At 36.1% G+C, this 26,102-nt stretch overlaps 2 protein-coding genes across 6 annotated transcripts; both read right to left on the bottom strand.

Annotated features, from left to right (window-relative positions):
* Positions 1–157: 157 nt before the first annotated feature.
* LOC126768176 (sterol regulatory element-binding protein 1) lies at positions 158–17,869 on the bottom strand. Of its 5 annotated transcripts, XM_050486122.1 has the most exons (17): positions 17,803–17,845; positions 17,654–17,735; positions 16,945–17,571; positions 16,574–16,848; positions 16,238–16,468; positions 15,527–15,719; positions 14,752–14,939; positions 14,162–14,352; positions 13,238–13,474; positions 12,628–12,820; positions 11,148–11,283; positions 9,089–9,239; positions 8,519–8,618; positions 7,167–7,244; positions 2,060–2,260; positions 1,399–1,534; positions 158–486 (listed from the first exon to the last, which is right to left on the bottom strand). In XM_050486122.1, exons 2-17 carry the CDS (start codon positions 17,718–17,720, stop codon positions 269–271), a joined length of 3,222 nt encoding a protein of 1,073 aa, XP_050342079.1. In that variant the 5' UTR covers positions 17,721–17,735; positions 17,803–17,845; the 3' UTR covers positions 158–268. The 5 variants fall into 5 exon arrangements, with proteins under 5 accessions (XP_050342079.1, XP_050342077.1, XP_050342076.1 ...); XM_050486120.1 differs by having other exon boundaries at positions 17,654–17,869; XM_050486119.1 differs by lacking the exons at positions 1,399–1,534; positions 2,060–2,260 and adding exons at positions 5,055–5,190; positions 5,728–5,928 and having other exon boundaries at positions 17,654–17,858.
* A 4,708-nt stretch (positions 17,870–22,577) lies between these two features.
* Positions 22,578–25,155, bottom strand: LOC126768189 (uncharacterized). The gene is made up of 2 exons (XM_050486143.1): positions 25,134–25,155; positions 22,578–24,085 (listed from the first exon to the last, which is right to left on the bottom strand). Exon 2 carries the CDS (start codon positions 24,066–24,068, stop codon positions 22,578–22,580), a length of 1,491 nt encoding a protein of 496 aa, XP_050342100.1. The 5' UTR covers positions 24,069–24,085; positions 25,134–25,155.
* Positions 25,156–26,102: the final 947 nt, after the last annotated feature.

The raw sequence follows: 26,102 nt of genomic DNA, 5'->3' as shown, positions 1-26,102 counted from the left end.
TTTTCTAACCAGAATGAAATTTCATGCTTCTTTTAAAATCACAGACTTCCAAACTGTCACTTATCCTTTAATTATAGTTAAGCGCGAGCTAAGCGCGGGCAACAGCTAGTTTAAACTAAATCTTAATTACATTGTAACAAATAAAACAAACTTTTATTATTGAAATTATATTTCGTTTATTGTAAAAAATCTATAATAATTATGAAAAATTAGTTGAATATAATATAATACATTTTTGTTCGATTGACCAGAGTCAATATATTTTTCGTCAGGGAGCAGACGGAAGTGTTCCGAAGGACTTCATGAGGTGATAGCAGTGAGGGAGTCGACTTCTGTGGCCTATCTTCAGCAGGGTGGCGGCGGCCTGCGCCAGCATGCCGGCGCGCTCCCCCGGCGCGGCCAGCACCGCCGCCGGTAAATGTTTGCACGCCATGTACAGAGCCACTGCCCGCTCGCCTTCCCCGCCACCGCCTTCCAGGGCTCGTTCTTTTAAATATAAGAAACACGACTTTTATATAATTACTTGTCTCTCATTTTTCCTATTTCCCGTCTTCGACGCCTATATTCATATCTCATGCCATCTCTATATCAAATTTATTTAGAATCAATTATCTTGTTTACTCTTGATTAGGTAACAAATATACAAATATAACTCTCAAAATTACTTTTTTTTTTTATTAAATAGGTAGGCGGACGAGCACATGGGCCAACTGACGGTAAGTGGTCACCAACGCATAGAGATTGGCATTGTAAGAAATGTTAAACATCGCCACGCCAATGCGCCACCAATCTTGGAAACTAAAAACGATAAAAAATGAATAACTCATTTTTTTTCATATTTTGTACGAGATCCAATAAACATAAATAAAAAATATTATAGTTTAGGAAATTTTCTGTCTCACTCAATTCTACTATTTTTTTGTGTAGTACACTAAAACCAATAGTTTATTATTTCCGTATGTTATATACTTTGTCTATATATTGTATTTGTATGTATATTTATATATAGGATTAATAAATCCGTATAGCAAAACATTTACGAAAAATATTATAATCAATATAATAGAATCAAGATGCTACAATTGACTAAAATAAATTCGGTATGAGTACATTACACAGGACATACAAGCACGCACGCACACGAGCTTACTACACAGCAACTAAAGTGATGATTTAGGTAAACACTCCTAAAATTATATTTAATTTATAATAATGATCATTGAGCATTTGGCGCACCTTGGGAATGGCCTATGTTCAACAGTGGACTACGATTGGCTATTGATTGATTGATTATTTGATAATTGAACAAATAATAAAAGTAATGTAATTATTATCTATTTAGAATTATGCGATTAAATGAAACTAGAATTTTAATTTAAAATTAATAAATTATTTTACCTTTTCCACATATAATCGACGAACGATTTAATCGTGGACGTAGACTGCCGTCCAACAGTTGCTGCGTGCGACGCGGAGCTGCACCCGCCATCATACGGCAAACCGCAGAGTGCAGAAACACACGCGATGTCACCCACTGAGGAAATACAAAAAAAATGTATATTAATATAAATATATAAAATTACAAATATGTTATGAATAATGAGATTATTGATAAATAGTAATTTTCTATCGGATTCTTAACAAGTCACAATATATGATGAAACTATTTCGGACACAAGTAAAAATATAGTAAAATGCCTATCTGGAGCCATCGTAATAAATCTTTCAATGTATTATATAAAACAATATATACATATATATATAACAATATAATATTGTATAAAACAATTGACAAACCCTGCTGGATGAGACTTAGAAAGTATCTCTTACCTCATATGTTAAAAGTTAAGTAAGAGTTTTAGTACTGTAAATGACAAAAAAAAAATACTCAATACTCGGTAACGTATCAATAAATAAAAATAAAGAAAATCATCTGAATGTAAATCACCGAATAATTAATGTAACTGAGTCCTAATAGTAACAAATAAGTTTCTCCTATAAGGTGTATTATGGAGAGCGTTAGAGAGTGCAGTCTTAGCCCGGAGCCAAGGTTAGTTACCGGCAAGGTCTGCGAGAGTCGCCGCAGCGAGTGCAGGTCGCGCTGGAAGGCGCGCAGGTGTCGCGGCGCGGCGGGCGGCGTGGCGCGCGGGGCGCGCGGGGCGGGCGGCGCGGGGGGCGCGGGCGGCGCGGGCGGCGCGCTCGCCTCCCACACGCCGGCGCGCACTTCCAGCACCCAGTCGCAGCACAGCACTTGCATCAGCTGGATCATATCATGTGTGTTTATATATAACTTAAACTAAGAAATATTGTGTGAACCAGGATACTACCTCATCCTCATCATTCGCTTGCCTTTTTTACGGGTCAGCGCAATGTATGTAATGCAGCCTTTGGCTGAAGTCAACCCTCCTTGGGAATGCTTTTGCTGTGATCCACTACTATATGGGAGGTAGAGGCAAACGCAAAAGCAATGCTACGACACTGCGCCGCCGGTTGAGACGGGGTAGCGATGAATAAAATATAAATGATAAAAATAAAAATAAAAAAATCTTACCAAATCCAACTCAACAGTAACAGCATATATAAGACGTGGCATGCGATGAATGCAACTAAAGCGAGATTTGCCTTGTAGTAATATTGCACATTACATTAAGAAGTGCAATGCAACTACAATGCACTCCCGCAATAGTTAATCTTCAATTAGATTTACTAATATAAAATTAAAAACCCATCAAAACAAAAACTTAGAAAAAAAATACAATAAGCTGGGAAACAATGGAAAAATGAAAAATTTATAACTGTTAACAATTTAGATAGGAATATATTTTTAAAAGTGATCTCAATTGTATAATATTAAAATAAAAATAATAATCATCTACTTATTTATTTAGAAAAAACAAACAATATACTTAGTAGTTCTTCGTGCAAACCCATATGGGTAAGTACCGCCTAGTAATCAGATATTCTACCGCGATACTTAATACTTTTATGTTTTTTTTTTTTATAGAATAGGAAGGTGGACGAGCATATGGGCCACCTGATGGTAAGTGGTCACCAAACGCCCTTAGACATTGGCATTGTAAGAAATGTCAACCATCGCTTATAAAAATATAGTATACTCTTTTAATTTAATAATATATACATATAAATAAAATTGAAGTGTCTGTCTGTGATTTCAAAATAACTGCCCCTTTTAAAGTTAAATATGGTTATTACAATTTACCAAAACCATAACAATTTTTATTTTTATTTTTGTCTATGTTTGTCCAGGCTGATCTAGGAAACGGCTAGTGATCGCCCCCGTCCTTAGACATTGTCAATGTAAGAAATATTAACCATTCCTTACATTGTTCCTGTAGTTACACTGGCTTACTCATTCATCCTTCAAACCGGAACGCAACCATACTAAGTACTGATTTTAGCTGTAGAATATCTGATGAGTGGGTGGTACCTATCCAGACGGGCTTCAAGGACGAATAGAATAAAAAAAAATTGGTACGCTTACTTATTTACAGTATTAACTATATCTAAGGGTGTGGGTAGATGGCGGGGTATTTAATAACATAATCGTGGATCGGAATATTAGTTAGGGATTCACAGTAAGTTCACTGGTGATTATTAAAAAAATAATCATCAATCTAAAAATAAAAATACCTTATTTTTTTCTAACCAGAATGACATTTCATGCTTCTTTTAAAATCACAGACTTCCAAACTGTCACTTATCCTTTAATTATAGTTAAGCGCGAGCGAAGCGCGGGCAACAGCTAGTTTAAACTAAATCTTAATTACATTGTAACAAATAAAACAAACTTTTATTATTGAAATTATATTTCGTTTATTGTAAAAAATCTATAATAATTATGAAAAATTAGTTGAATATAATATAATACATTTTTGTTCGATTGACCAGAGTCAATATATTTTTCGTCAGGGAGCAGACGGAAGTGTTCCGAAGGACTTCATGAGGTGATAGCAGTGAGGGAGTCGACTTCTGTGGCCTATCTTCAGCAGGGTGGCGGCGGCCTGCGCCAGCATGCCGGCGCGCTCCCCCGGCGCGGCCAGCACCGCCGCCGGTAAATGTTTGCACGCCATGTACAGAGCCACTGCCCGCTCGCCTTCCCCGCCACCGCCTTCCAGGGCTCGTTCTTTTAAATATAAGAAACACGACTTTTATATAATTACTTGTCTCTCATTTTTCCTATTTCCCGTCTTCGACGCCTATATTCATATCTCATGCCATCTCTATATCAAATTTATTTAGAATCAATTATCTCGTTTACTCTTGATTAGGTAAAAAATATACAAATATAACTCTCAAAATTACTTTTTTTTTATTAAATAGGTAGGCGGACGAGCACATGGGCCAACTGACGGTAAGTGGTCACCAACGCATAGAGATTGGCATTGTAAGAAATGTTAAACATCGCCACGCCAATGCGCCACCAATCTTGGAAACTAAAAACGATAAAAAATGAATAACTCATTTTTTTTCATATTTTGTACGAGATCCAATAAACATAAATAAAAAATATTATAGTTTAGGAAATTTTCTGTCTCACTCAATTCTACTATTTTTTTGTGTAGTACACTAAAACCAATAGTTTATTATTTCCGTATGTTATATACTTTGTCTATATATTGTATTTGTATGTATATTTATATATAGGATTAATAAATCCGTATAGCAAAACATTTACGAAAAATATTATAATCAATATAATAGAATCAAGATGCTACAATTGACTAAAATAAATTCGGTATGAGTACATTACACAGGACATACAAGCACGCACGCACACGAGCTTACTACACAGCAACTAAAGTGATGATTTAGGTAAACACTCCTAAAATTATATTTAATTTATAATAATGATCATTGAGCATTTGGCGCACCTTGGGAATGGCCTATGTTCAACAGTGGACTACGATTGGCTATTGATTGATTGATTATTTGATAATTGAACAAATAATAAAAGTAATGTAATTATTATCTATTTAGAATTATGCGATTAAATGAAACTAGAATTTTAATTTAAAATTAATAAATTATTTTACCTTTTCCACATATAATCGACGAACGATTTAATCGTGGACGTAGACTGCCGTCCAACAGTTGCTGCGTGCGACGCGGAGCTGCACCCGCCATCATACGGCAAACCGCAGAGTGCAGAAACACACGCGATGTCACCCACTGAGGAAATACAAAAAAAAATGTATATTAATATAAATCTTCTATAAATATATAAAATTACAAATATGTTATGAATAATGAGATTATTGATAAATAGTAATTTTCTATCGGATTCTTAACAAGTCACAATATATGATGAAACTATTTCGGACACAAGTAAAAATATAGTAAAATGCCTATCTGGAGCCATCGTAATAAATCTTTCAATGTATTATATAAAACAATATATACATATATATATAACAATATAATATTGTATAAAACAATTGACAAACCCTGCTGGATGAGACTTAGAAAGTATCTCTTACCTCATATGTTAAAAGTTAAGTAAGAGTTTTAGTACTGTAAATGACAAAAAAAAAATACTCAATACTCGGTAACGTATCAATAAATAAAAATAAAGAAAATCATCTGAATGTAAATCACCGAATAATTAATGTAACTGAGTCCTAATAGTAACAAATAAGTTTCTCCTATAAGGTGTATTATGGAGAGCGTTAGAGAGTGCAGTCTTAGCCCGGAGCCAAGGTTAGTTACCGGCAAGGTCTGCGAGAGTCGCCGCAGCGAGTGCAGGTCGCGCTGGAAGGCGCGCAGGTGTCGCGGCGCGGCGGGCGGCGTGGCGCGCGGGGCGCGCGGGGCGTGCGGCGCGGGGGGCGCGGGCGGCGCGGGCGGCGCGCTCGCCTCCCACACGCCGGCGCGCACTTCCAGCACCCAGTCGCAGCACAGCACTTGCATCAGCTGGATCATATCATGTGTGTTTATATATAACTTAAACTAAGAAATATTGTGTGAACCAGGATACTACCTCATCCTCATCATTCGCTTGCCTTTTTTACGGGTCAGCGCAATGTATGTAATGCAGCCTTTGGCTGAAGTCAACCCTCCTTGGGAATGCTTTTGCTGTGATCCACTACTATATGGGAGGTAGAGGCAAACGCAAAAGCAATGCTACGACACTGCGCCGCCGGTTGAGACGGGGTAGCGATGAATAAAATATAAATGATAAAAATAAAAATAAAAAAATCTTACCAAATCCAACTCAACAGTAACAGCATATATAAGACGTGGCATGCGATGAATGCAACTAAAGCGAGATTTGCCTTGTAGTAATATTGCACATTACATTAAGAAGTGCAATGCAACTACAATGCACTCCCGCAATAGTTAATCTTCAATTAGATTTACTAATATAAAATTAAAAACCCATCAAAACAAAAACTTAAAAAAAAAATACAATAAGCTGGGAAACAATGGAAAAATGAAAAATTTATAACTGTTAACAATTTAGATAGGAATATATTTTTAAAAGTGATCTCAATTGTATAATATTAAAATAAAAATAATAATCATCTACTTATTTATTTAGAAAAAACAAACAATATATTTAGTAGTTCTTCGTGCAAACCCATATGGGTAAGTACCGCCTAGTAATCAGATATTCTACCGCGATACTTAATACTTTTATGTTTTTTTTTTTTTTATAGAATAGGAAGGTGGACGAGCATATGGGCCACCTGATGGTAAGTGGTCACCAAACGCCCTTAGACATTGGCATTGTAAGAAATGTCAACCATCGCTTATAGCCAATGCGCCACCAACCTTGGGAACTAAGATTTTATGTCCCTTGTGCCTGTAATTACACTGGCTCACTCACCCTTCAAACCGGAACACAACAATATCAAGTATTGCTGTTTTGCGGTAGAATATCTGATGAGTGGGTGGTACCTACCCAGACGGGCTTGCACAAAGCTCTACCACCAGTAGTTCTAGTTAGAAGGGTGAATGAGCCAGTGTAACTTTAGGCACAAGGGACATAACAACTTAATTCCAACCGTTGATGGCACATTGTTGATCTAAGGGAAGATTATTATTTCTTATAGTACCAATGTTTCTGAGTGGTGATGACAAATTACCATCAGGTGGCTCAATTGCAAACCTACCTACCTATTTTAAATAATAAAAATTTTAGGACATACCAACATAAGCTGTGTTGGTTTCCGGCAACAGTAATAGGCCAACGAATCTGCTAGTCTGGCTCCAGCAATGTCGCACACCTATAAAAAGAAAGTAATTATATTAGTATTATTATACATACTGACCATATAAAAATGATAAAAAAGTTTTTCATATTATTGTTTAATGATAATTTATTTATAATCATCCCCATTCTAGTGAGAGACTAGCCACCGGCTAAGAACCGGCAAGAAAACTCAATACTCTATTTAACAATAAAAAAAATGTACATGTATAACACAAGACCAACCAAAAAGTATCCATAACAGATTATTTGGTTATATTTAATGATTACCTGTTTTCAGAACGGTACAATTCCAATGATCTCACCACTAGAAAATGTTTGTTATCGTGGCGACAATAGTAACTACTCCTTATTTTCCAAATTCTGTTGCTATTTTATTGAGCGTTTACATTTTAATTTTTATAAGGACATAATTGTTTTTTATTACTTCTTTGCTTTTTTAAATCTCAAATACACAACTGGTATCCAATCGATTTGCTCACAGTTTCAATAAAACTTTTATTATGTTTTATTATGATGCCATTATCAGTGCAACAGAAATCATAAAATTCTGAAAATCTGCGTCGTCGCGTTTATACTTTAATTATTTCCCGAATGAATTTCCATTTGATAATTTTTACACTGGTAAACTTTTTATAGAATGTATAATAAAATGGAATACAAATAAATTATTATATTATTGCGTACCGTGTATTAATAGTAATTTAATAATATTAATTAATTAAAATAATTATTATACGACCGAATTTCGACCACAGTACCCAATCATAAAGACTGACTATCTGCACAGGAAATATTATAGTGCAGAAGGGTGTGCAAAAACACTTGCACTCTCTATTCCCTCACTCTAATATCCGATGGGACGACAACAAGACACGAGGGTGACTAAGCCAGTGTAATTACAGGCACAAGGGACATAACATCTTAGTTCCCAAAGTTGGTGGCGTATAGGTGATGTCTGCGATGCGATGCGAATGTCTATGGGCGTTGGTGACCACTTACCATCAGGTGGCCCATATGCTAGTCCGCCAAACAGCAATACTTAGTATTGACCACTTACTAAATGGAAGCCCATTCGCCCGTCCTGACCAGTCGTTGGTTTCCAGTCCTTTTCGATGTAAATATTGCCAACTTCCAAACTGCTACTGACAATTTGTCGCCAGAAAAAAACAATAACTCAAATTTTTATATCTGGTATTGGAACCCGAACCCTGAGCCTCTACCACCACTGTGGACCACGGACAGTGATAATTATTAAAAAAAAATATTATTATGTATTATACAACATACCTTGAGTATTGTCTCTGAAGTTCTTGCAATGGAGGCTTCATCTCTGCACTGAGCGAGGCTTAGTAGACCGCGCCGACTTTTGTACGCCGCGTGAAGAGCCCTGAGGCATCACCACAATAGAAATACTCGCGTGTTTACATTACGACGGACAATTGTTATTAATATCGCATGTATAAACCATACATGATGTTTTATAAACATCGCGGTAATTAGAATTCCTAAGCCATCACATGTAGAATTATTGAAACCAGTCAAGCTTCCAGTCAACGTTTGCAGAACTATTCATATTAAATATTAAATTATTAAAATGAAAATGTTCTGAAAGAAATATATAAAAAATATTGCCATCGTTTAAATGAAATCATAAAAAGGGTAAGTATTATGTACTAAATATAAAATACTAGTTGAACTAAAAAAAGTATGACTGCCAGGTTGAATGTTTTATCAGATTATTGTAATTATTAAGGTAAGTAATACTAATTATTCTTTATTTCTCGAAGGCTTCGAAATTGTAAATAAACGACAGAAGGTGCTATTTCTAAGAGTGTAAAGTGAACATATTCAACATACCCGGGCAAAGGATCCTCACAGTTGGTAAGTTCCTCCGGCAGCAGGTTTAGTTTATCACCAATTTCAGCGGCATTTTTCGAGTCCGCCAACAACCAAGTTGCCGCCACTCCCACGATGTTTGCCCACCATTCCATCACTGGGTCCCAGCAACCTGATCGAATCGTGAATTTTGTGCTTACTTTATTCAGGATATACAAACTTTTATAATTTTTTATTCAATTTTTAATAATAGCTTTCGTAGTTTTGCGCATAATAAAACCTAAATTTATATAAAAATGCCTTAAAACATTAATTTATTTTGTTACATCATTGCAATTTGCATATTTGTTTTTTATTTGCATAAGTTATTATTTTTTACTAATATTCGCCCGCGGCTTCACCCGCGTATAAGGAGGAACAGGTATTAGGTAAAAAGTACCCTATATCTTTCCTTGTTACTTCATATCAAATTTCATCAAAATCGGTGTAGTGATTTCGCCGTGTAAGCGTAACAGACACACAAAATTACTTTTGCATTTATAATATTAATGTATAATATAGATATACAGAATGGACTAGTCTTTTAATATTCGAGAAGCCCAAAGCTTCTGCGCTGGTTGTAATTCGTCCATCGGTGCTATTTACTAGAGCAGAACGTACTATTTCAAATGTTAAATAACTATGATTGCTCCATTAAAAGGTTTTAAAACAGAATTTACAATAATCATATATTATTATTAATCATATATTAATATTAACTTAAATTATAACGCGAATCTTAACCGATGATCGTGGGTTCAAACCCGGGCAAGCACCACTAAATTTTCATGTGCTTAATTTGTGATTATAATTCATATCGTGCTTTACGGTGAAGGAAAACATCGTGAGGAAACCTGCATGTGTCTTATTTCATTGAAATTCTGCCACATGTGTATTCCACTAACCCGCATTGGAGCAGCGTGGTGGAATAAGCTCCAAACCTTCTCCTCAAAAAGAGAAGAGGAGAGGAGGCCTTTAGCCCACCAGTGGGACATTCACAGGCTGTTACGGATTACGGATATTAATATAATGTGATGCAATTACTTTATAATAATAATAATAATATCCTGGGACATTTGATTCCAAAATAAGCTTGTACAAAGCTTGTGCTATGGAAACCAGACAACTGATATACTGCATATACTATTTTTCATTTGTAAATACATACTTATATAGATAATTACACCCAGACTCAGGACAAACAGACATGTTCATGCACACAAATATCTGTCCTGGGTGGGAATCGAACCCACAACTTTGCCTGTGAATGTCCCACTGGTGGGCTAAAGGCCTCCTCTCCTCTTCTCTTTTTGAGGAGAAGGTTTGGAGCTTATTCCACCACGCTGCTCCAATGCGGGTTAGTGGAATAACTTGCGTGAAAGGCAAGCATCCACCAACCACGCCAACCGGCTCGTCAAAAACTTTCTCGTCAAAAAAAAAAGTGTTATGCACGGCATGATCCTCCTAAATATATATATATTATACATTTTAATGAGTAAGTTAGTGTCATTACTCTTAGACATACATAACCAATGCATTGTCAGTCATGGGAACTAAGATGTTATGATTGTGAAACTCAAACCGAAACGAGTGATATCAATTATTGCTCCTTGACGATTAACTAGAATTGATTTTTGGTGTAGGTTATACAAAGTGTTACTTTAAAAACACCTTTAAAAACGATAAAATTAGTGCACCCACCTGTGTGGTGCAGTGCGTCGGTGGTAACGATCACAGAGATGGCCCAGTGTTAAGAACGCGTGAATCTTAACCGATGACCGTGGGTTCAAACCCGGGCAAGCACCACTGAATTTTCATGTGCTTAATTTGTGATTATAATCCATATCGTGCTTTACGGTGAAGGAAAACATCGTGAGGAAACCTGCATGTGTCTTATTTCACTGAAATTCTGCCACATGTGTATTCCACTAATCCGCATTGGAGCAGCGTGGTGGAATAAGCTCCAAACCTTCTCCTCAAAAAGAGAAGAGGAGGCCTTTAGCCCAGTAGTGGGACATTCACAGGCTGTTACGGAACCCACCTGTGTGGTGCGGTGCGTCGGTGGAAACGTCGTCGGTTATCAGTTTGATCATATCCAGTACGTCGCGAGTGTTGCTACGCTCGTCGGCACAGAGGAGCATCTGGAGACTTTTCTGGAGCAATTCCAGATGATAGGCCTGACGAGATTTAAATCGATGTATGTATATGTACATTAAAAAATTACAAATCTATTAATCGCAAATAATCCTATCTTTAAACAACTAATAAAGTAATGTGTAAAAATGTACAACTTTGTGAATACCCGTCTGGGTAGGTACTACCCACTATCAGATATTCTACCGCTAAATAGCAATACTTAATGTAATTACAGGCACAAGGGACATAACATCTTCGTTCCTAAGGTTGGTAGCACAATGGCGATGTAAGGAATGCCTCATGTTTCTTACATCGCCAATGTCTATGGGACCATGTGACCACTTAACCTCTGGTACCCCATTTACAGGTACACGGTACGGCGCTAGACAAATGTAACTAATATACAGGGTGACTGGTGAATTACTATCAATTTTTAAGGAGGATACTCGGTACATGATTCTCATTCGAATTATGTAAAAAAAAATAAGTACTTAATTTTTGACCAAATTTACATAAATTTAAATTTAAATAAATGAAGTGTGGACACAAGCCGGCGGCGCATGCGGCGCGGTGTTGTACTGTGCCGCTCGCCACCTGCAACACCTGCCGCGCGGCCAATTAGTCGGGCGGGCGCCGCCGTAAGGTTCGTAAGTCCGTTTTCCCGCGCGCGCGCTTAGCGGTCGATCTTACGCGTATGCCTAATCTGTCGTGTGTGAGTGTGACCTGTATCTCAGTGGACTGTGTGGAATCTACTTCACAAAGAAGGGCTCCCGTATCATTTTCGACATGTTCAAGAACTCAGTGCTAACGATTACGAGCCACGAATAAAGTTAGTGTAGTTATGTAGGTAAATAGGTAGTTTCATGATTGACAATCGTTGTAAATAAGTATGATTCCATTTTTAAATACGCCGGAAATACCAAGATAGGTAAGCAGTTCATATTAATTTTTGTCCCGAGTTCACATCATTTACCTAGTCAACAAAATTTGTTGCTTAAACGAGTGAAAAATCTTGGAATTTTTGCCTATCCGAAGTCAGAATTAAAGTAAGAAGGGGGATTAGATCATGCTTGTTTATCAAAGGTAGCCTGCTACCCTGTTAACACGTGACGGCATTTGGACGTAGGTATACTACCGCGTGATAACTAAATGTACCTACCTACATACCTGTTTTGTGTCGACAGCGCAGCTAGGGTGTCCACACGATGCGTAATTAACTACATAATTGTTGCTTAACTTTACTTAGAAGTTTATCAATATTTATGTTATATGTATTTTTTTGTCATATATGATCGTCAAATATCACGACCTTAAATATTGATAGTAATTCACCAGTCACCCTGTATAATAACAACATTGAAATGAAACATAAGCGGCAGCGGTACCCTCATAGCGTAGGCCAGCGGGTCGGTGGTGGTGGGCAGGCGCGAGAACAGCGCGTGCGCGGGCGAGCATTCGTAGGCCCAGCGGCGCGCGCGCAGGTAGCGCTGCCCGCGCGCGCCCGTCGCCCAGCGCACGCGCGCGCCGCCCTCGCCGCACGCCTCCCAGCAGCGGCACACGCACAGCCGCAGGTAGTAGCTGCACCACACCACATGTCATTTTATCACTTCGCCGATAATGTTCGATCGAACTTTTACTATTCCAGTGCAGCTCCAGTTTTAAACTCGACGATCGATTTTTTTTAGATGAAATTTGTATATCTTTTGATAATAAAAGTAATTCGAATGGCCCGATACATCTAGCTAAGCGCTTGCATTAATGACCGTGGAAACACTTCCAACTATCAGACTCCGAACTGCTACTGAGAAAGTCTCGACGAAAACCCAATAATATCGTCTGTGGCCTTATAAAATAGCGCGGTGTTAGCGCTTAACGTTTCAAATGTAGTGTAATATAGTAAACGGCTATTTTAGTAAAATTATTTTCATTTGTGCCACGAAACACCAATCAAGCTACGTAACGTGTGACGAAACCAAAGTTTAAATTATAACGTACCCGCACAACCAGTTCCCTATTTTCGGCATGTAATCCTTGAACACCAACGCAGCAGTGACGTAGGTCTCGGCTAGAAGTTGCTTGTTTGCCGTAACTTCAGCTAAGTTGACCGCTTGTAATGCCAAAAGTACACGCTCACTGCGTCCGCTGTGGCCCGATAGAATCTCGAGTTGAGCAAGGCGATGTGACACTGTCGACACTTCAGCCGCCCAGTGCTGAGTCGCTCTACGTGCTGGACTGTACAAATAAGAAAATACGATAAACATACTAATACTACGATTTGCATGTTCAAACATACAGTTTGAACATGCAAATCTCAAAAACGAGAAGTGAATAAAAAAAAATTAAATAAAAAAAAAAAAGTGGCGTGAAGAGGCATCTTGCAGGCCGGCAAGGCGAAGGCGGCTAGTGCAGAACGTTTTTCCCGTCTGTACTGGCCGTCGTCGCGTTTGGACTCTACTACCACTTACCATCAGGTGGAGTAGAGTCATTTGCCCTCCCGGCGAATATAAAAAAAAAAACTATAATTTCAATGTTAAATATATTTTCAAATTATCAAAGATCATCATCAGCTAATCACGATCCACCACTGACATAGTTTCTCCCAATGTGCGCAAAAGCTCCTGGTTCTTCACCTTCAGAATTTACAGATACTATCGATACCCGAGACATTTTTCAGGTCATTGGTCCACCAGGCTATAACTTAATGCTACGACCTTACGGGCGGAACCGTAAAAGTTAACAAAACTGGCCAACTATATAAACAGTTAATTGAATTTACTCATTAATTATTATTATTAACAATAATAATTCAGAAAGAACTCATCATCATTTGAAACGGGCATATAATATAAACAAAATTTAAAAATACGAGCAGGTGTAGCGTTATCAATATGAATTTGCCACAAAATGAAACATGTTTACCTGTCACCCCATATATCTCCAGCTCTCCTGGCAAGGAAACCACCGAACGGCAAACGTTGTAGCACTTGTCTTAACGCTGCAGATGCCAATGCGGAATATTTGGCATGACCTTGCCCCCCGCTCGCTTGTACACTCTTACCACAAGCAGATAATGCCCTATGGAGTTCTAAGCGCGCATTTGTCAGGTCTTTCTAAAAACAAACATTCATTTTAGACATACTAAGTAAAAAAAAAAAAAGAAATAAGCGCCATAAACTATACAGACAGACATCTTATTTTTATTATGCCAGTGTATATTTTGATGACAACTATTACATCTTTGTTGCATGGAAGATAATGTTGGACTACAACTTATAAAAACTTTTTGATTAATCCTATACGTCTTGGATATACTACTCATAGAGTATCCTTTATCATAAACAAACAACAAACATAAGTAACATACCGAGTGCCATTAAAATCCTTCTATTGGTTTCTGGGTTGTGCATGAACATAGAAAAAGCATTCAAAAATGCCCATTCAAACACTATTTATATATATAATATTTGTACCAATTATTCAGAGTTAAATAACAAAATGCAACATTTCACCTTTTTCATATAATTATGTGCTTGCCGTTTGTGCTTGTAGAAGAGACCAGCCTCTTTGGACTGTGATTTAGGAACCGAGTCACCATAAACCAATAGTTTTATTAAACAGCCTCCAAGAACGAAGAAATTGATAAGGTATATTAAAAGTGTGTTAAATATCCAATTTCCCCAAGATAAGGTACTCGAACCTGCAAATTAATTTTATTTTAAAAAATTACACATTTATCACTATTTTTTTTAAAAATCTTAATTCGTATCAAAGACCACCACCGTTTTTTTTATTAAACTAACGGATTTAATAATAATTCATTGATAATAATTCTTAAGTCGAGGTGTTACAATAGATACCACAATAGCCAATTCTAACAACAGGAGGCGAGTTTTGTTTGTTTCTAGATAAACAAACCTTAAATCTACATATTTTATGTGATTAGTCAATATTTCACCTTATCTATATTATGGGCTAGAAACAGTTGATTATTATATGTTTATTTATAAAACAGAACTGTTCCACTTAACTACTTTTATCTATTTTCCATTTAACTACTTATTACAGTTTCCACTTATCTACTTCCAAAGTGCTGATAACCAACATCATTAAATACTAAATTTTTTCACAAGGCCATTAAAAAAAACCATAGCTTATTCAAGTTCACAACCAAAGCAAATCAACGCCAAAATTCTTTATGTTTCTTTACTCCTCCTGTGATCAGAAGATGTGATAGGATATACTATAAATAATTATTACTTTATCTATTCAAAACAATAACCTTACCATAGCTAACATCTGACAAAATTCTTCTTTGGTCGACTCTTGTTGAATAATCATTAGAAAAAGATTCAGACATAATTCCTCCAAAGAAAATACTGAACGGATTAAAGGCAATTAGTCCAATCATAAAGGCACACAAGGCTAATCTGGAATGGTCTCCCATTCCCATGATAATTTTTGAATATTTTTCTTCCATCTGCAAAAAATAATAATGAAATAGTATAAAAATAAATTAAAATATAACCTGAGTATCTATAGACAAAATAGACAAAAAACAATTGTTTCATTTAAATATACATTTGGATTCATCAATTACAGTTTAAATAGATAATAAACACATAACAGTACAGTACAGTACAGGAACAGGCTGTGAATGTCCCACTGCTGGGCTAAGGCCTCCTATCCCTTTTTAAAGAGAAGGTTTGAAGCTTGTACCACCATGCTGCTCCAGTGCGGTTTGGTGGAATACACATGTGGCAGAATTTCAGTGAAATTAGACACATGCAGGTTTCCTCACGATGTTTGCCTTCACCTTAACCACGAGATGAATTATAATCACAAATTAAGCACATGAAAATTCTGTGGTACTTGCCCGGGTTTGAACCCACGATCATCAGTTAAGATTCACGAGTTCTTACCACATCTTAAATCTCTAACTATTTATATATATGTATAAAAATGCATAATAAAACAATAAAAAAAAATAACACTTACTTTGCACTCAGGAGATGAGGGTGAATCACTGTCAATACCCTGAGAAGAGTGATATGGAGATGAGATGTCACTATGTGGTGGAGTGTATGGACCATCAAACGCAAGTTCCTTAACCCCTGATTTCTGACAAGCGAGCTTTAGAGCCACGTTTTCTTGCTTCAATCTTGTATTTTGATTTTGCAGGTACTTAATATAGTCTATAGTTTTTCTTAATATTGCAGATTTATTTAACTATAATAAAAAAATAAAGCTATATATTATATGGTTGGCTTTTTGTTACATTTTTAATATTCTCTTTGGACATACAATATTAAGCTATTTAAAATTAATGATTACCTTAGCTTCTTCACCAACTAACATATTCTTTAGTTCTACTATTCGATCATTAATGCTTGTTCGATATCGGCGCTCTATAGCATTATGAGCACTTCTCTTTACTTCTTTCACTTTAGGCGGAGCATTATTTGGTGGTTGGTTAAAGGAAAATTTGTCACCATCAAGTACAACTGGTATACCCGTAGTTAGCAATGTGGGTCCATTGTTACTTGTGAAGAAAGTATGGATAGGCTGACCCTCATTACCAGATTTTGCACTTGTGATGATACCTTGACCTATAAATATAACCATTAAATAAAATAATGAAATAAATCCATGACAAAAAATTTTTTGTTTCTTAATTATCATTAAAAAATATTTAAAAAACCTACTCTGTACTGGAGCACTTGTATACATCAAAGTCTGTGTTTCAGGGCTTATAATATTTGATTGCAATATGACAGAAGAGAAATTAGAATCATTTTTTAATATAACAGGTGTTACTCCTTTTGTATTATTTGGTAAAAGCAAAGGCTGGGAAGGTTTTTGTGATTTATTTGCTTGATTTAACTGTGTCACTTTGTCCAGCTGTACAAGTGATGCCCTGCCATTGGGCAGTTTTTGTAAGCTTCCATGACCCAAGTTGACATATAGAGAGCTTGGGATTACTTGTTGCACAATCATTGGTGTTTGTGCTGGTTGCTTAGGGCCATGTTGTGTTACATCCGGCAATGGCGCGCTTTCAGCTTCAATATTCAAATTATAACCTTCTTCTCTACCATACACACCCAAAACAGGACTACTCTTTGGTTGAGGGGCATGAGTTTGCGACTTTCGATTGCGAGGATGTTGTGATACCAAGGGATTCCCAGGTGCGTTATAATAAGGTGATAGTTGGGGTGATGAAACATTTGAATTCAATTTCGTATCTATATTCAAAAGCCCAGGATCGGGATCGACATAAGCCAGCTCTTCTTCTAACTTTTTCATAAAATCTCCATCACAACCGCTTAGGAAATCTGGAAACATATATATGTAAGTCTGTTTGTCGAGTGAGTCATAATTTCATTTTAAACGCCGATTAAATGCTTCATTACTTGCCTTCTATTTCAGCGATATCGTGAACATTAAATACGTCGTTATTTAGAAATGATTCTTCAGGCTCCATTTTCGTCGCAGTCCTCTAAAACAAATTACGATTAATTTGTGACCGAGCATATGTAATATTTTTGTTTATTACAATATATTACGATTTATTCCATAATACTTGTTTACTACTATCATTTACTTTTGATATATTTTGACATGTGACTTAGGACGTCCAATCAAAACATAGAAATTTAGTGGTACGATTCTACGTCACATAAAGACTCGTTCAAAAATATATATACGTTATAGAAAATAATATTTATGAATTAATACATTTTCAACATTGTAAAATTTTTATCTTAGTTTTATATAAAATAAATATCTGAGAAATAACAACAATATTAGTTATTTTAATTTTTAATGCATTCTTATACTTGAAAATAAACCTTAGTGCCATCTATAAAAAAACTCAGTTAATTTTAGTCGTGAAAACCCACAGCACATAGTTCTGAAACTCTCAATAGATGGCGCAGTTTTGTCTTAATTTAGTTAATGTTTAGTTCCAATTATGAATTGTAGAGGTAGGTGATACTTAAGTATACCTGTATTTAAAAAGTGACACTTAAAATGTATGCAATTTAAGGTCTGGCCAAGGAAAATTCGCTGTAGTGTCCTGCGACTGAAAAAAATATATGGATATGTTCTAAGCATGCAACGAACAGTGGCGACCGGCAGCGCTAACTACGAATGTTGCTGCGTGAATCACTTCGCCCATCGCGCCGCCCTTTCCCGTGGCCAGACGGTTAGATGGCTGAAATCTGAAGGAATGCCCTAATACTCGGTAGAGCAAAACCCAAAATACTTTAGGTACAGTAGACGCTTTTTCGAATAAGGACCCACCCATATGACCATGAGAAGTTTTTTTCACTTCTACACATCCAGGTTCCTATGTTATCAAAAAAATGGAGATTGGTGAAGAACGATTACTGTGAAAGTTGCCACATAAATGTCTTTTTCATGGAAGACATTTTTGTTATAATAAATAATATACTTTGTTGTTACTTGCCACTAGATGGTGCTGTAGCACATGTTAGTCTATTTCGTTCAATAATTGCCATGACAATTATTAGGTATACATTTGAGCACGGAGAATATTAAAGCCGAAGTCTTATTATAATATATATATTACATAGATAATAGATTACAAACAAATTTAAAGTTGAATGCAGAATCAATTATAGTATAATTCAGTTATAATGAAAAATATTCTTTATTTTTTAGATTATTTTACTAAGTATAACTTAAGTATTTGTTTTTAGCGAGCGTTTCTTTTGAAAGTAATATAAAAACTAAGTTACAATAGGTTTTTGTTATAGTCATGTACTTCAGTAACGATAACGATAACGTTCCCGACGTTTTAAGACCCACAGAACTGACAATATTGCATATAAAAAATAAAACATTTTGGGACACTCAAAATCCGGTTTATTGAGTTGACGCCTACGAAAAAATCAAAGTGTTTTACAGTTGGTCGGACTTTTTAATTCTAAGCATATATATAATATTTGCCTTGACATTCCAAAAAGGATAACACTTTGAAAGGAGCGAATGGATCAAGAGTGGAGTTGAAGATTGGTGGATCAGCGCTCCAGCGATTTATATAAATTATATTTTTTCAAAACGTTTCTAGTTTCCTCCTTGCGTTACAATACAAAGGTCTCCTGCAAAGTTCAAGTCTCTACGTCTTATATTTTAAGTTCAGTCAGTCAGGGAATTGTCTTTATACTTATTTGGTAATATACTAATATAGAATTCTAATATATCAGAATGTGTAATGCAATCCAATTCTAAATAAACATAAATGTTTTAAGCGTGTTTATATAATTATTTCATATATTATAATATATAATTAAATATTCTGCTTAATTTTGTAAACTAACGAAAGTATGTTAACGAGTCCGTTTGGGGTGTGTTTATTTTAAGTATATTTAAAATCTGCTGTGGGTACCTAAGTAGTATTCCAGTGTAATCACTGGCTTACTACACCTTGAAATCGAACCATAGCAATAGTTACAAAGTCGGAGGTAGTAAGTATTCCATGGGAATAGACCTAATATATCTAAGTACTGTCTATTTTACTATTATAATCATCGTATATTGTTAATGTCAAACTAAATTTCACAAAAAGTTTCAATTTTCATATTGACCGAACTTCGTTAACTTACAAAACTACTATTTAAAAAAACGATTACAGGTTCCTTTTTGTCTAGCTAAACTAGACCGACATGTCCATGCCACGGTAGCATGCGAAAACGATCCGCCGCTGGTATTTTAGTGGGTATTCCGATGTTCGTGGTGCACTCGGCGCCTTGGACACCGGCGAGCCGCACATACCCCGTTCCACATACAACATACACTGTTCCCGTGGGGGAAACGCGCAATGCGTTTTTCCAGCAATAAAAAAATGGCCGACATGTCCATCCTATATTATATATTAAAAATAATATTAAATAGTTACGGTAACCTTAGATGTGTTGTCACTTATTTATCTTTTATCGTTTAGGCAACGTTTGTAAGATAGGCATTCGCTCAATCCTTTTTTTGTCGAATTAAATTGCAAAATTGGTCTCCACGAAAACTCCTTTTTATATTAACGGGAAAATAAAGCTGAAGAACATCTGAAAGGTTCATTCTAAACATTGGTAGAAGAAGTTTTGAAATCAGATGAGTAGCTTCGGATATAACGTCCTACAGTCAAACTTACACACTTTACCTTTTTATTGCAAATACCTTATTGCATATGCTATTTAAATAGTGATAACTTACTCAGCAAATTGCAATAATTCACTGTCTCCACAACACGTAGTTAAAAATACTATTTTAGCATAGTGCATCATATCCTATTTATTTCTGTATATTAAATGATTAAATATTAAATAAAATTAGTATATATTTTATATTTCAGCCTTAGTTGTAAACCAGGTGAATAGTTGCAATCCGATTAATCTCCTATAGTGATCAATATAATTTGACATCCGAAAGAAAAATACAAATGCATTGTGTAATTACAGAACCTAAATAAAATATATTTAACGTTCATTAATAAATAATATTTTAGATAATATAATTAAATTGAAATTATATCACTTTTACCTCGAGATTTAAATTTACAATAATATTGTGACACAAACGGTTTCTTTCAACGGTATAATGAAATACATAAAATCAGTTATTAAACGTTTAATTTGTATTTATAACATTATATTATCTGTAAATATAGTTCTTACTATAATATTTAGGGACGAGATAAAACAAACTCGATTTAATTTAATCTATTAATAAAGGTACATACATAGCCAACTATAGATGTAGTTCTTACTTTTATAACTCTACTTGACGATCTCTAGTGCATAACATCATACTTAACTTTATATATAGGCACGAAAGTAGGTATTAATGATATAATCATATAACATCTTGTTTAAATAAACAAATCATGAGGTATATTATAAGGCTTATTATCAATAATAATTCACATTCATAATAATATTGTGTTCCCGACACAAAAAAAAAAAAACATTATTAAAAACCACCCAACTAACTATTGGATAAAATTTAAATAAAACTATGTGATTCGTTCATAAATTACTAATGAACACATTGTAACTACTGGAATGTCCGTAAAACTTCTAGATTTCCACAAACAAGGCACAATACTGTGACACTTCAGTAGTGCTTGACCACACAAACCCGCGATAACTTAAAAAAATATTATTAGATGCAAATACTATCAAGTATCTATGGCATTTTCGAACTAGACTAAAGTAACAAATCAGTCTTCAAAGAATTAAAAAATAAAAAGTATTAATATTATTAACTTAAATAATACGATATTATTATAGTTTTGTGTTATAGTAGTTAACATAGTAGAAGTGCAATATAGTTATCTATACTCAATAAATAAAATAGTTTCTATAATGGGTCTTATTTCTGTTTAAGTGTTAGTATTGTTAAAAGGTACAAACATTTTTTTTTAATTATAATGATATTTAGCCATATTAACATAACGATTACGTTAAATATATTTAGGTAAAATTATTACGTAGTATAAAGAAACAAGTTTTTTTTTTAATTTAGTATGCTTATGATTGAGCTTCCACACCTCTTAAGTGCTTATGAACTTCTTATCTATACCTAAAAAACGACCGTGCTTGTGCAAATCAATCAATATTCAGACAAAAGTGAATACAACTAGATATCAACAATGAACAACGTTATGGCAAATCGCAAACAATGAAATTAATCTATTCCGTAACATTAGGTAGATAGAATATTAATACGTCGCTATATATAGTGATATGAGCTTTATACATCGCACGAGTCCTTTTAATTAAAAGGATCTGCTCATGCGATGCTGCGGACTAGAGTAAAACTGTAGCGAGCGTGAGGTAATGGCGGCGTTTCAGTCTATAAACATCACAGTCGCGGACAACAAATTGCACAATAACTCGTCTAGGTGGACCTACTCGAGGCACGCGGTGTACTTTACTATCATCGTACGGTCACCGCCTAAGTTAGACATTATATGCTAATTAAAAGTTAACCTATACATTAACAAAGACGTAAAAGTTATAAAACATAAAAAATACAGAAGAAAATAAACAAACATAAATCACAAAAACACACTGCCATACCATCTAACGGAAATTTGATTTCGTTATCGGGTATAAGTAGTGTTTGGAAATAAATAGACAAGAACAGAGGTAGAAAATGTGTGGCCGCGGGGCCCATTGCAATCGCCCGGCCGGAGCGCCCGGTCAGCGTGGCATGCGCGCGCGGCGCGTCCTACCAGTAACCTACCAATAAGTGCCTTACTTCTAACTTTGTACGCCTAAGTCAGTCTTTTCGAATGTTCTGCATGATTCCGTGATATAATTCAATCTCTTTCGCTGCCACAGTCAAGAGCCAAATTGCGAGGTGGAACAATAACACCTGAAGGTGGGTCTGGATCACGTCGACGTGCAATTGATAAGTCCTCAACATGATCATCGTCATGAGGAATCGGCGATCGAGGTGATTGCGGTGCAGAGCGCGGTGGAGTTCTGGGAGCCAGTGCTGCATGGGCAGCTGCTGCTAAAGCCATTGCATGTAAGGCCTCTCGCCCGCCATCTCGAGTAGCACCCTCTAATGCTTGTTGCAAGAATGATGGATCAATAAGTGGCGTCGTCGGTGTTCCATCTTCGTTGCCCCCAGTCCCACTTAAGCCGTAGGGAAAAGCGGCCCCATTAGATTCTCTTTTAACTCCGCGACTCATCGGCCGGCTAGTAGTAATGCCTAATTTTTTTACCTTGTCATACAACGTACGTGAGGGAACGCCGTATTTGCGCGAGGCTTGTAGAGCGCTCATTCCATTACGCACGCATTCAATAGCAGACATAATATCTGATCTTGTATATTGTTTGTACCGTTTCCATTCAGGTTTCTGTTGTGGTGGAACATAGGGTGCTAATCCAGCTCTTACGTCTTGCTGAAAATTTGCCGGTGGAGGAGAAGGATGGAAAGACCTTTGGTTATCATCTTCAAATGATCTTTCAGTGTATGGTGAATGAGCGTCTTCGGAGCGGTCTGAGCGATTATAGTGTGGAGAAGAAGCTCTGGACGACAATCGACGTGGTCGATAATCGAAAGGCCGTTGTGGACTTATAGGGCGTTCAGACTCGTGAGCCGACCCATTTGAGTGTAAGCGTGTTGACTCGTGCTGGTTAACAGGGTGGCATACAAGTGACATAGGTTGGGATGAATCAACAGGAGTAGCCTGAGCGAGAACATTTCTTAATATTGGAGTATCACGAGTAGCTAACATACTTGATAGTTTCTTGCGTTTCAACGGATTCATATCAGCTGAGTCATATGCGGCTGACAGAGCAGGAGCGATTGGTGGGGGTGGCCAGCGGCTAGTTGGTGCAGGTGGTGATACGCTAGAAGGCGCGGCTGGTACCACTCGAGGTGGTGAGGCAGCAGGAGTGCGTTCACTACTTCCAGGCCGCCGACGTAGCTCCGTCATGTCAAATAAACCTTTTACCTCAAGCTGTTCCGCGACTTTCATAATACGAGGTATATGTGCTTGCGTTACATTAACTTCTCCCGTATACATGTACTCGAGGAGAGCACGCATTTCAAAATCCTTAACTCCCGGAAATAGAATACTACAGTGGTCCATGGGCACATCTGCGAGTATTGATTGAAAGTATGGAGAATTTGCAGCAAGCACTACCCGGTGTGCTTTAAACGTGACTTGATCATCAACGACTAATGTACAATCGACGTATGTTTCAACTTTAATTAATGCCTCCAAGATTTCAACCAAATTTGTCTTATGGTGATTCCATTTCAAACAAAAAGTTTGCTGGCCTTCACTGCTCCCCATTTTTCTCAATTGTGATTCTGTAAATAAGAATGAAAATGAATTTACCTAATTTAAAGAAACAAAACCTAATTCATATCTTATATGAATAACAATGAAAATAACAGTTATTGTAAACCAAAAAACTAAATAAAAATATCATCAAATCAATTTTTTTTTTAACTTTACTAAACATTTAAAAAAAATAAAAAAATATATTAGTTTACTTTTAAGTACCTATCCTACCTATCTTGTCAAGCCTCTGTTGATATAAAATAGTCTTTGAACATAAACATGCAGTATGTACTTAATCATGATCTTAATATTTTAAACTGTGTTTTAAGCTAAAATAATTTACCATCAAAATAAATTCACTGCTAAAAAGTTTAATTTATACTTACATTATTCCTAAAATGGATTTGTAAAACATTTAAAACATAACAGTCCATTTTAAAAAAAATAACACAAAATGTTACAAAAACCAAAAATTTTGAACAACTTTCGAACAATTTGAATACGTACCTGGCAAAACGCCTTCATATGTAGAGCCAGGATACATCGTAGATAGCAATAAACTATACTGTTACATAAACACAAACGAAAAATTTGTTTGAGTGTTTTATGCGCGCACGTCTCGCGTTAAAAGCACTATGACCGACAGTCAGCGCGAAGTGAGCGTATGTCACGAAGCAGCGCGACTGTCCGACTGCACCGCCCTTCCCCATTTACATATATCGCTTTATAGCCCTTCCTTACTGCCAAATTGACTTTTACCTTTTATTCGGCAGGAATATCGAACAGGGGGAAAGGCAAACAACTACCCTTGATCAACTTAAAAAATAAAAAGCCCAGTAGTGGTAGAAAAATCTGCATAATATAATATGTAAGAAGTCTTACACAGTTTATTTATCATCTATTTATCTAAATCAATTTAAAGTGCAAATTAAAAAATATATAATAATAATATATAATATTTTACAAACCTGTTCCATTATTAACCGATGACATCCAAGTATCTTGTGAACACTATTCTAATAAATTAACTACGAGCCAAAAAATTAAACTAAAAAAAATTATTATTGAACTTACCGTTTTGAGAAATAAGCTTATCTAAGCTTATTGTGTGTAAGTGGATATCCACTTTCAGGAAAGCCGGTCAATTGAATTTTCTTAAACTTTTTACAAGAGTTCGCATTGACACTGAACGAAGTTCGTAGCACAATCGGGGGAGGTTTTGCGCGAGAGAGCTAGTTCTGCGCCCTATGGGGGCGGTGTACTCTTCCGAGCGTCTAGCGGTGACTGTTGGTTGCAGGCGAGTGCTCGCGGTCCTCTCCGCCGCCTCCCCGCACCTCCTGCGTGCGCTTTTTACGCACGCACCGCGTCGGAGTGCAGTGCAATTGCGTGCGGGCGGAGGCGCGGGGCCGCGGCGCGACGACGAATTGCAGCCCGCTGAGGAGGGCACCCGGCTCTGTGTGCGTGAGTGCGCACGAGCATTGTACGCCTGAGTTTTAGTTGTGTGCACTATCCTCTATACATTAAAGCCGAAATCGGCTCATAAAACGCTGTAGCCTCGCCCCGGCCCTTTGTATGCTAACGTTGAACTTCGCATCGTGTCATCGAAATCGAGTATTCTTTTAGTTTGTCTTGCTAATTATCATAAAAACCGAATTAATATGCTTTCCAGCATTTACATTAGATGGTAGGTAGATACTTTCACAAATTTTATTTAATAAACAAATGCCTATAACTTACAGCTGCAATTTGTTTAATTATTTAAAAATATAGTATTGTTTGTATATAACGGTTCGTTATGACACATAATAAATAACTTATGCTTTAATAATTTGTATATGTGACATTTTTATTGCTTACAACAATTTTGCAAATTACTTCTTAAAAAAAAAGTAGTAAAACTTTAATATTCCCTATACTAAATATAGTTAAAAGTTAAACCTAATAACTTTAAAATAAATAAATATAAGTAGCCTTAAAATATCACACTCGTTGCCTTATCCATCTCAACGTAAATCGTCCCAAAATTTCCCAAAAGTACGTGAA

The sequence above is a fragment of the Nymphalis io genome, chromosome 4 (genome assembly GCF_905147045.1).
Source record: "Nymphalis io chromosome 4, ilAglIoxx1.1, whole genome shotgun sequence".
Classification (NCBI taxonomy): domain Eukaryota; kingdom Metazoa; phylum Arthropoda; class Insecta; order Lepidoptera; family Nymphalidae; genus Nymphalis; species Nymphalis io.
The sequence above is the reverse complement of the archived record's forward strand: the minus strand, read 5'-3'. Positions and strand labels throughout refer to the sequence as shown.